General features: G+C 36.6%; 1 protein-coding gene across 4 annotated transcripts in view; it reads right to left on the reverse strand.

The window, feature by feature from the left end:
• LOC147449038 (MADS-box transcription factor 6-like) overlaps positions 1-12,505 on the reverse strand; it is a 146,158-nt gene that overhangs the window by 82,887 nt on the left and 50,766 nt on the right. For all 4 annotated transcript variants that reach the window (XM_086521500.1, XM_086521499.1, XM_086521501.1 and 1 more), the window contains one exon: positions 9,712-9,790. In XM_086521500.1, the coding sequence (XP_086377626.1) occupies positions 9,712-9,790 (79 nt within the window). The remainder of the gene's footprint in view (positions 1-9,711; positions 9,791-12,505) is intronic.

Genomic DNA, 12,505 nt, shown 5'->3' on the forward strand with positions numbered 1-12,505 from the left:
TCTTATTTGTAGCTTAGGCTTGGCCATTAGCCTGTGGGGTGGTAGGGAGCTGACTTCTCATGAACTATCATGAAGTCTTCAAGAAGATTCTTAATTATCGCATTTTTGAAATGTGTGCCTCGATCACTGACAATTTCTATAGATAGACCATATTTAACAAAGACATTTTCGTATAGAAACTGTACAATAGTCCTGGCATCCACCTTTTGTGTATCTTTAGTTTCTATCCATTTTGTGAGATAATCTGTGGGACTACAATGATGTAATGGGCATGTGTTTTTTAAGTAGGAGATGATATTGGTCCTACAAAGTCTATTCTCCACTTGGCAAAGGCTCCGGCTCCCATCATTGGCCGTAAGGGAATCTCATCCCCTTTTATTGTTACATTATTCGTTGACAAGACTCACATCGTTCTGTATACTCGTTTGCGTCCACATGTAACATTGGCCACTATGTTCCCGATGTTAAGACAACTTTTGTTTTTTTTTTCCTGAGAAATGACCCCCACTAATCCCTCCATGTGCTTGTTCTAGGATTAGAACATACATGTTCTTTGTTGCACACAGCCTAAGTTGGTTATCCTTTCCCCTTTTATAAAGCTGTTGTCAATAAGAGTGAAACCGCGAGCTTTTTTTTCTATCGTTCTCTGTCCTGCTTTGGTGATATTTTCAGGAAACGTATATCTTTCCAAATAGTCAATAATGTATTGATTCCATTCTAGCGTAAGTGTTATCTGAAACAATGTGGCATGCTCAATGGGTGGGCTTGATCTGCAGTTGCCGCAACTAGTGACATATTCATGAACATCAATGCGCACAGTCGGCCGATACACTCCCAATTGTTGCAGTCATTGGAAATTTTTTGTGGTTGAACAATGAAACATTAATGCCTGGACATGCGCTTCCAACAAATATGTTTCATATTCCTCAGGGTTTATGCACACTCTTAGAATGCCGTCAGAGCCTAAATTATATAAATGTCCCCCAACCAACTGAAAGTCCTTAGCTTGACAACTCATTCTTTGTTGAAGGTCTAGGTCCATCTTATTAAATTATCCAACTTGTCATAGTATCTTGACAATATCTTGGGTCCACTTAGGTACCATTTCTACACTGAAGAGACATGCATCTAGTAGATCATCATCCACTCCCTTTGGATCGTCTCCATTAGGTTATTAAGAGAGGTGGTCTGCTCAAAGATGTGTTTTCTCCTTCTTAACCACTACGATAAAATCAAACTCCAACAATATGATAAACCATCTCATGATTTGTCCAGTATTGCATGGTTTGTTGACAAGGTATAAAAGGGCTTGATGGTCTGTGAAAAACACAAACTTTTTTGCGAGGAGGTAATGCCAAAATTTTTTAACGGCATAAATCATTCCAAGCCCCTCTCTCTCAGTAGTTGTGTAATTCCTCTTGGAATTATTTAGTTGTCGACTAGAATAGCTGACTGGAAAATCCATGGTTCACTCTCCTGGTTGAGCCAGAATACATCCGATAGCAAATGCAGAAGCATCTATATGGACGTAAAAGATTTATTCTCGAGCAGGTGCTCGAAGCACATTGGAGCGGATACAAGGGTATCTTTTAATTTCTTAAAAGATTCCTCGCACTTATCTTTCCATTCAAAGATCACGACACAAGTCTATACAATGGTTGTGCAATAATTGCATACATGTATATGAACCTCCTGTAATAACCACAATGTCCCATGAAGCACTGTACTTGCTTTGCATTGATCAGCTTAGGCATTTTGATAATCACTTTAATGTTATCCAAATCTGTGGAAATGTCATGTTCCAAGACAACATGCCTAAGATTCGTCCTTGTCTTACCACGAAAACACGTTTTTTTGGATTAAGCAAAATCCTATATGTCCTAAATTTCTCGAATACCTTTTTGAGGTGTTCTACATGTTCCTCTCTTTGCAGAGAGTGTACACATAGTCATCCATATAGATTTCCAAGAAATTCCTCAAATACTCCTCAAAGGCATGTGCCATCACTCTTTTGAAATGTTGCAAGTGCATTTGTTAACCCAAATGGCATGACCCAATATGCAAATATGCCCCATTCTGTGGAAGATGCCATTTTATATTGGTTCTCAGGTGCAATTACAAGTTGATTGTAACCAGAGAACCCATCCAAGAAGGAATATGCACACTTTTCTGCCACTCATTCAAGGACATGGTCTGTAATTGGCAAGAGGTGGTTATCTCTTATTGTGGCTGCATTCACTTTTTTGAGTTTGATGCACACTAGGAGTTTGCCATTTTTTTTGGATACCACAACGATGGGGATACCCAATCGATGTGCTCTATCTCATAGATAAACTCCACGTCTTTCAGCTTATCGATCTCTTCCTTGATACGCTTAGCAATGGTATCATTGTACACGTAAGGCCATTGTCTGCTTGGTTTTGCATCAGGTTTTAATGGGATAATATGTTGACATATTGTCGGTTCCACTCCCTTTAAGTCCTTGTAAGACCATGCAAACACATCCTTATACTCCTAAAGAAGGATGAGAATTTCCTCTTCGTCGCCTCAGCTTAGGTCTGCTTCTATGTATACAGGTTGCGGTGTCTCTCCAGGTTGTACTAAGTCTACTTTCTTTGCATCTTCTGGCCCATCATAAGACTCTTTCTCTTGTCGTTCTCTAATGGATTGTGTCAGCACTATTTTTCAACCTTGAATTGTGAACTTTCTGTATTGGGATGGTACACTCCTATTGTTTCTGCTATTGTCTTTCTTATCCTCTCTATTGTTCATTTCGATTGTCCATACTTCCCTTAGAGTCTTCTTGAGCTCTTGGTACCTTTTCTTACATTAAAGTTTTGTCAATTTTGGTTCTTCCAATTTGATTTTGTTTCTATTATTTTGGATTTAGTTTCTGCCTTTAGCCTCTGAGTTCATTTTTTTAACATCCCTAGGACTGTCTTTTGTCCTAGGGTCTTGGTCTTGAGAGAACTAAGTGGATAATAATTCCAGAGGTAATAATTCCATTCTGTTTTTAATCTTTGGCATTGGGTTATCTCTGGCCTTGTGAGCTTATCTCCGTTTTTTGTAATGTGCTTGACACCTCGGTTTTTGATTTGGAAAATCATAAAACCCTACATCAAGTATCGTTTCCTCTAGCTCACTAGGGTTGTCAAAACATTCATTATCTACATCATTATCCTGTTTAAGATGATCTGCAGAATCGTTGAACAATGCTCCATTTATTTCTTGCTCATGTTCATTTTTCTTGAATATTGATCTAAGATTTGATAATCATCTTCTTCTATTACACAACCACGTAATATGGAACTACATCATACCCATGCTGGTCACAAAACTTAGTTGTTGGTCCCTCCGCAATTGCACACATATCTAAGGTTTCTAGGATATGTGTCCATTCTAAAGGTTCTGAGGACTTTTTGGGAAAAGTTTCTGCGATGTATTCCTTATCCGCGATCGCTCTGTCTAGAATACATTCTTCCCATTTTAGGCTTCCACAATTGGATGCCCTACACATCCATAACTCCTTTGGTTTTCCTACCAAGTCGGGAAGTTTTGACCCTACTATCGTGGCAGAATCAAATTCTTCTACCGGGGTTCTTTCGACATCTTTGTAGCAATGGTCTTTAAGGTTTATTCTTGTAGTAATCTCCAAGTGTCTGAGGTATATGTGATTGTAGCCCCAATATTGGACTATCTTTAATTTTCTAATGAAGGGTCGTCCAAGTATTATGTCATAGTTATTTTTCTTGCCAAAATTCACTATAGCAAATGTATGCTCATACTCAATTCCACAAGACGTAGCAACTATTTTCTCTAGAAGTCCTATAGATCTCTCCATATAACTGTCAGCCAGTTGCAGCTTCAATCTGGTAGTTTTCAAAGTTTATTTTTCCTATTTCTTCCATACATCCTTTGTTGTGATGGCCACACCCGCTCCATTGTCAAGAATAGACATGGTAGTAACACCTTCTAATTCAACCGGGAGCGTGGTATTGCCATCTTCCCCTTTGCAGTATTCTCCTACCTTGTTTAAAGGCAATGGTTGCATATTTACCTGGGGTTTTACTAATTCCTTGATTCTTTCCTGCATTCCTGAACTCGGATCCCTTACTCCAAAATTTTCAAGACATTTTCTACCATATTCCACATATTAGGTCTTAATCTGAGAAGCTCTGCTAGAGTGATTGTACAAGTTATTGGAGTCGATAAGAGTGTTATCAACCCCTGGGAGTCCATACCCTTCTTTGTAGCAATTTGCTATGATGGTACAACTTTCACATTTGACTTTGCTTCATACTCTCCCAGATATGATGGTAATGTTTTCATAGATACATGTTGGCTATCCCAAGATTTCATGGATCCCTTGTCTCCCTTATAAGAGTGCATTTCTAGATCTACTTGAGGTCCTGCCTCAAATTCTTCAATAAGTGAAAGGAAGTCATCTTCTCCCATAGTGGTTTTGTTAACCCTTTGGCTTAGTTCATTAGCTTCATTGACTGCCTTTATTTGTCTCCAAAGATCATTTAAGCCCTCGTTGCTTTTATACAATTCCGGTGTGATAGGCTGAAACCCTTCTGATGTTGAGTCTGTTGTGTTCAACACTATCCAGGTCTATCTATTGAATGTTCGGGTTCTAATTCAATTTTTGGACTAACAATTAGTCATTCTGATCCGTGTGTTGAAGGGTTCCTCGTTATCGGTACTCAAAGTTCTACCTCCTCTACCTTTTTCCTTGAAGTGGATTCTAGTAAGGTTTGCGCAGTTTGGATCATCGTTTGACACATTTCTAGTCTGTGTTTTTCCAACTCAGCATAGGGATATGTCATCCATTTTTGTTACTCAGTTTGGTGGATTTTAAGCCTTAAGTCGTATGCTTTCGAGAGTGCGTCTAGATGCTCGTTTACTTTTTCCATTAGCACGGATCCGCCTAATCCCGCATTTTTCGGATTTTGTTTTCTTCTCAAGCTCAATATCTATTGGTGCTTCTGGTTTTTGAAGTGCTCATAATTTCAAGTTTTTCTATTCTGTCTTTTGTTTGATGTAATTCCTCTGTTATGGCATTTTGTTCTCTTTCTTTCCTCACTTCTACCCGTGTTTTCTTAGCTTTCTACGAATTTCGTTGACTTTTCCTTTCAATACTAGGTGTTTTACATACTTGTTCTTCATTTCCAAGTCCCCCTTTTTCTTTTTGAGCCTGAGCTTGTGTGATGACCTATATAGGTATTACTGTTTCATTCCCAGAACCAGTGTTTGAAGGGATAGGCTGCAAAATATTTATGGTGCTTTGTTTGGTTTTTTCGGGCAATCGGCAATCAACTGTGTGATGCCGCAATCTGGACAATAAGCATTGACTCCCTCATACAATTTTTGAATGAGGAAAATCTTTCATAACATGGTCGCCCCCACATTTATAGAAAGGTCCCAATGGTTGTCCTGGGGCTCCTTGGGTACCCCTCTATTGGTAAGCTTGTCTTGGTCCATTGAAACCTCCATTGGCTATGAACATCAATGTTCTTTTGTCCAAACTATGATGAATTCAAGACTGATGATGAGTAGATGAATGATCTTGATATGCAAATCACCATGAATATAAAAGAGGATTACAAAGTAAAGTCTTTAGCAGATATAGGAGCACGCATCAATGCAGTCAGCTATTCTACATATTGCAAAGCAACTACTCAACCACTTTAGTATTGTTGAGCCATTGTCAAGGGCTGCAACAAAAGAGTCACTCCAACCTTAATGAAAAATCAATTTCAATATTATGGTTTATGGATTCTCTTGCGTACATACTTTCATATGTATGGAGGATGAACATATGAACAAAAACCATAGTTGTCTCTTAAATGAGAACCTACAAAGCAGTCCAAGATTGGGATGCCAAAATTCTGGAAGTTACACTTAAAGGAGGACAACTAAAGATAACATTTGCATACAACAAAGAGAAATAAAAAGAAGCTCTCGATGATTTCCAATCAAAGAAGCATGAGTCATCGGCCATAATTACAACTTTGCTTCAATAGGGACCTCTTCTTATCAACCTATCATGCAGGAAACTAGGAAAATTTGGATACCCAAAAGACAACTCATCAACTAGCATCAACAAATTTGGGTGCCTAAAAAGTTGCTATACACCACCAACAAAAAGTGTGTTGGTAGTCAATCCCACAAGACTTGACTATCACATTCTTTAGTAGTCCTACTGGTTTCTCATGTGTCCATCTGCCAATTGCAATGTTATTTTCATTTGTTTGATTGCTAACTTTCCTCAAGCTTCCCAGATGGCTTTGGTTTCTATGGAAATGCTTACTCTGCTGTCTAAAATAGCCATGATTGTTAGATCATTGTATTATACTGGAAGGATAGTGTCTCCCACGTTCCCTTCACAATAGTCCCCTACCTTGTTCATAGGCACAAAATTGACAAGTTTAGTATGTGATTCTTTGTTTTGCAAATTTTCCAAGTTCATTTGAGGTGCTTCCTTTAATTCAATCTTAAGGAGCACCTCAAGCATTATAGAGTTTAGAATCTCCTTATCTCATTGCTCCTAGCTATTAGAATTATGTAGTTTCTCATTTTAATTTTTGATATATATATTAAGCCTGTTACAGTTTATCCTTTTCTTATCCCAAGAATATGGGACATACTTTAAATATTTCCTTGAGCAATTGGCATCCATTTGAGAATGTGTAGAAAATCCCATTAAATCATTGCCTAGTTGTGTATTCATTTAGTTTGCTTCAACCTAGTTAGCATTATAAGTTATTAGATTGTTGTCAAGAATTACAAGTGTAGTTTTGTGTGTCAGATTAGTATGCATTGAGATATTTCCATGGTAGAGTCACCCAGTTTGAGTGTCATCTATTTCCTCAACTTTGGTTTTTTCTATGGTTGCATGTTAGTGTGTCATCTATTCCACCAATTTGGATTTTCCTATAGGATCAGGTGCTCTTGTATGCATGCCCCAATGGCCTCCCTCAATAACTAGAAACAATTCAACCAAGTGCTATTTAACCATCAAGCACCAAGTTTCTAATAAGAATGTCCCAATTATCAAGGACTTCAGTATCATGTTTATGACCAAAGCCAACAAGTGATAGATCAATTTAGTTTGTGGAAACAATTGCAACATTGAAACAAGTGTATATTAGTATGTAGGAACGATTGCGACACAACAAGACTCAATAGTGATCACCCATAGCACAAACATTAGAGCCTAGTCATGCAAGGCATATATAGTTCTTTGTATTGGATAGCTATGTGCATCTATGAAAAATGCAAGCAAGATTGCACCTGGATTGAACATGGGCAATATAGTGAGCTTTTTATAACGTCTTTGTGTGTATGCTACTAAAGATACTCTATCTACTGGGGCGTGAATGCTAATCTTTGCAAAAAACTTCCCACACAAATTTCCATGTAAACAACCATGTGGATTCATAAGCAATGAAGTCCATATGCTACTTCCATCTATAATACATGACTTGTATAATGATGTTTTCGACCATGATGTACCACATGAGATCATCCATATGTATGGTTAAATAAAAAGCTACTTGTAATTTACTACATCCATATAATAAAATGAAGTGTCCTCTTAATCAAGAATGCTTCTCTTCGCTATCCACCATAACCAATGCATGGTATCAAAGCCTTACAGAGATTAAGATCTTGTAATCTCATTGATTCTAGGTATTGGAACAAAGTAATCCCTTCTTTTTAGTTATGTATCTCTCTAATAAGCTTACCACATCTAATCCTTTTTCGATCATCCCAAGCATTGCGCATTTTCTTCAAATTTCTCCTTCAGCCATTTGGTCTCCCCAATCTCAGCCATTAGGTCCCTCATCAACCACTACCGTAGTTGAATAATTGAAATTGATTTGAGAGTGTGTAGAAAATTGCATCAAATCCTCTCTTTTTCAACATAATTACCATTATTAAATGTAATGTTGTTGTCAAAAATTGCATGTGCAACTTTGTGTGTCATATTTAAATTATGTATTGATAACTTTCCATACTAGTCAACTCAACCAAGTGCTATTGAATTATCAAGCACCAAAGGTTTGACACAAACGACCCAGTTTTGAAGGATATTCAACATCACATTAAGAACCAAAGGAAAAACATGGCACCTCAGATTTAGTTCACTCTGAACATTGAAACACAACAAGGTTAGGTGTGGTGGTGATCACGTCACATGAGGCATGGGTATCTGTAGAGCAGATAGCTTTGTGCAACTATACACTCTAGAAGCAATTGTGACATTGTTATAGTCATGCACTTCCATACTTGGAGATTTCTTACATTTAGTACTTACATGTGAGCGTCAAAAATAAAGATGGTAGATAGTTATCAAGAGGAGAGAGAAACTACTCATTGACATTGGGCAACGGTGTCCCAAAAATAGTTTATTTATGTTATCTATTTCATCGGCACACGTTTGAAGTGATACCAAAATTGGCATAGTTTCTAAATTTTAGGAACTCCCTTTCTGCATGTCCCCACATGATGGGCATAGTTATTCTCTATAATAACTTATAGCCATGCCCCATGTAACGACGAGCTTAGCTAGGTTAAAGGAAAACTATTCCTTTTGCATGGTCCAACATCCATTTGCTATATTCTTTTAAAACTATGTTGATGTTTGGCATAGTTGCAATAATTATTCTTTGGGTGCACATCCTTGATTGAAAAGTCAAATTGGGACAAATTATTTATGGAAAATCACATAAAACTATTTCTCACATAGTAATCGTCTCAAAATATGAGAGCCGCCTAGGGCGCATGGCACTATTCTAGACTGATCTTCTTTTCCCTATAACCGAGTCATGTGTCTACCTTCATGCCACAACAAGTTAGTGTACACACTCTAAACAAAGAAAAGCAAGTGGTGGCAAGCATGTCCCATCCACTTGATAGCAACCGTTAGACCAAAGTTTACCACCAACAAGTCATAGAAGTCAAATTGTGTGCCATATATATACATATACATACATACATACATATATATATATATATATATATAGCTTATTTATCTATTTATATGTAAATATTTGTGTTAACATAAAACTGGATTCTTAGAATGAGAAGACAAACCAATCATCTGAATCTACGATTAGCCCTTGCTCTAATCTTTTATTTGATTGTTAATAAAGACTTGCAACTAGATTTTGAGTATCTCAAAGTAGCCAACAAAAAGCTACCCTAAATGAAGCAATGTTATAGGTTCATTCTTGATTATGTCTTTCTTATCAAACTAAACCATGTATTGTGGTATACTCTTCATATTGATAAATGTCTTTACTATTGTAATCTTGAAAATTAAACTCGTGCCCTAGCCGGTGGTAGACACTAGGCTATCAAGTCTCAATCATGGGTGGCTTTGTAAGTAGTAGGAAAATGTACCAAGTTAATGAGCTCAAACAGGAATAAAGAACGATTTTTGTTTAAAGACTTTGAAAGCACTTTAAAAAATATTCATTGATTGCTGTTTAGAAAAAATACTTAAAGCTAAAGGCTTCCAAACCACCAACATAAGATTACTTAATAGCTTAAAATTTTAATAGTTATCATGTATTCATAAAATGCATACATTATTGAATTAAACCAAAATTTTGCACTTGAAAAACTAAAAATGTTATTTAGAGCTTTGATTGTGGAAGTACTTCTTAGCTACTACGAGAAAACTTAAAAGAGCAATTCTACCTCTAGATTATGTGTCAAATTTGCATTATTTTGTTGGGAGGTTGAGCAATGTTGATGTCTCTCCAAAACCTTTCTCATGCTACAAAATAAAAAAGAAATAGGAGCAAGTTTCTCTCTCTCTCTCTCTCTCTCTCTCTCTCTCTCTCTCTCTCTCTCTCTCTCTCTCTCTCTCTCTCTCTCTCTCTCTCTCTCTCTCTCTCTCTCTCTCAATCAAGAAAACACAATATAGCTAGCATTTTCATGGTCCATGATTCACCTACTCAATTATGGTGAGTACTCAACAAACATTGCTTCCAAAATTTATAACACATATCTTGAATTTTTTAACTATACAGACTACATTTTTGTAGATCTTTGAATGCTCAATTTTTTTAAAGAAACCATATTGCTTGTTTTACCAAAGATTTGGTTGCTATGTTATTGACGAGGAACAAAAATTATATTCCTGAAATGTGCAAAGACTATGTTGCTACCCCAATCACTCTTTAGTGTCTATGAACTAGATACTAGTGAGTCGGGAAAGAGAGAAATAGGGCGAGTATAGCTCCAAAGAAACCCTTTTCTTCCACAAAAGATCTTTCAAAAATGTTTCAAAATCCCTACATGTCTGATTTACATGTGTTCCTTATATGATGAGAATATTTCACTTAGGCAGTTCCCATCTATTCTTTTTCAAGTTTCAATTTTCAATTAGCCATGAGTTCTATAGCATGTGAAACATCATTAATTCCTTACTTGAAGCTTTGTGCAATGTCAATATAGACGTATCATGTCCATGTATCGATGCCAATAGTTTCCTTCACTTTTTTACGAAACCTCTCAAATGAGTTACAAATTTTGTAGCAAAACCTATCAAAAACTCTAATATCGATTTTGAAACTTTGCAATTTAAAAGCCCATGAATGCTGAGAGAGAGAGAGAGAGAGAGAGAGAGAGAGAGAGAGAGAGAGAGAGAGAGAGAGAGAGAGAGAGAGAGAGACAATCTATCCATCTCTATGTACTTCGGGTTTGCTTCGCTTGGGAGACACTACTATTGGCTACATGAAGAAGAAGCAACGTCTAACTTTCCATTATAGCTCAAAATGGTCAGTTATGTTATTGGCCCTTGGTTGTCACTTCATTTGCGGATATTTCTATGGTTGTTGAATGATTATGACTATGGGTATCACTATGTTTATGGTTATTGATACCATTGCTAAATATTATATGGTTATGACTTGCTCATGGTTGTATTTTGATTGTGATTTTGTCCATGTTAATGGTTATTATTGCTTGATGGTTTTTGTTTGGACTATGTTTATGGTTAATATGGTTGGCTTAAGGCTATCACTTTGTCTATGTCTATGGTAAGCCAAGTGTGCTTACGATTCCCCATTCACATATTTTCATGTTTATGGTTGGTTTTTTATTGCTGTTTCAGTTATTTTTATAATTATGATTGGCTTTTGGTTGTGTCTATTATGGCTAGTAAATTTTTTATGATTATGGCTCTACCTATTATGCCACTTTTGTTTAAGGTTATGATTTTTTAATTGGTATACCTAGATGAATCTAAGATAGTATCAAACACAGCTTCAAAGGAAAGCGAAAGGTATAGACTCACATAAGACAATACAATTTTCAACTCTATCATGCATATGATTGACTACACACTATCAGGTCACCACTAACATCTTCTTAAACTAAGTACTAATATTTACTTCCACACCGACACCACACACAAGCACATGCACATACATAGAATGCCACCAGATGTCTCATATTCTAAAAGACTCCATATTTTGATTTGACAACTCCTCTTATAAATGGAATCTTTCCAACATTTTAGATTTAGCAAGGAGGCCATAGCTTCTACAGATCAACTCCAAATTTGTCAAATTTTGTGAATCTAGAAAGTAGTTTCTAATATCTTTCCATGATATGTCACTTGATGAGGTTTTAAAGAATCCTTTAAGGACTTCACCAACTTAATAGAAGAGAGACAAAGTCAAACCTCATTATAGAGACCCTTTGAGAGTCCAAATTTTCCCTAATGCATCTTATGCTTACCACTATCATAGTGATCTTATGATACAATAGTCTACGCTGAAATGCAAACATGCATATATCATTCAAACTCATGCCTCATTTCAAAGTGAATAAAATCTTTGTTTAGTCTAGATCCTACTCTACTTGATGTAGAGACATGCATAACTCATCAAATAATTGTAGATCTCTAGTACCTTCATGAGGATCACCATACAATCAGCTCAAGTAAATTTGAGTTAGATCTTTTAAATGGAAATGTAAATGAACATGCATACAATAAATAAAGGGGCTCATACTCAAATGTAGATAAAATAGAGGAAATCTCATGCAAGGCTATTTTGTTGACAAATAAAGGCTATCCCACATGCCAAGCACGTACATGTGCAAAAATCATTTTTTGGATCCGATTAAGGAAAATCTCATTAGATGCTACCTTTGGGCTTGAGTTAAAAATGGGGGGCCCAAGGCACGTGGATGGGAAGAGAGAGACAGGTGCCATGCAGCAAGGACAACATGAAAAAAGACAAAAAAAAATTACTCCACATTTCATAGAGTTTTTATCCTCATAGAATATTGCACATGCCAAAGGCATCTCATAGAGAAACTCATCTACTAGCTTCTCTGCTAAAAAATTCTCCCCATTTCTCATCAAAGATCTTTAGCTCATTGTATGCATGTACACACACACAAACACATACACAAAATGTAACTTGGCACCCAAAGTTTCTTAGCACCTACTCTGTAGCCGTCATTATGCTAGTTTTAC

This window comes from Adiantum capillus-veneris, chromosome 10 (assembly GCF_014529385.1).
Source record: "Adiantum capillus-veneris isolate H3 chromosome 10, ASM1452938v2, whole genome shotgun sequence".
Lineage (NCBI taxonomy): Eukaryota > Viridiplantae > Streptophyta > Polypodiopsida > Polypodiales > Pteridaceae > Adiantum > Adiantum capillus-veneris.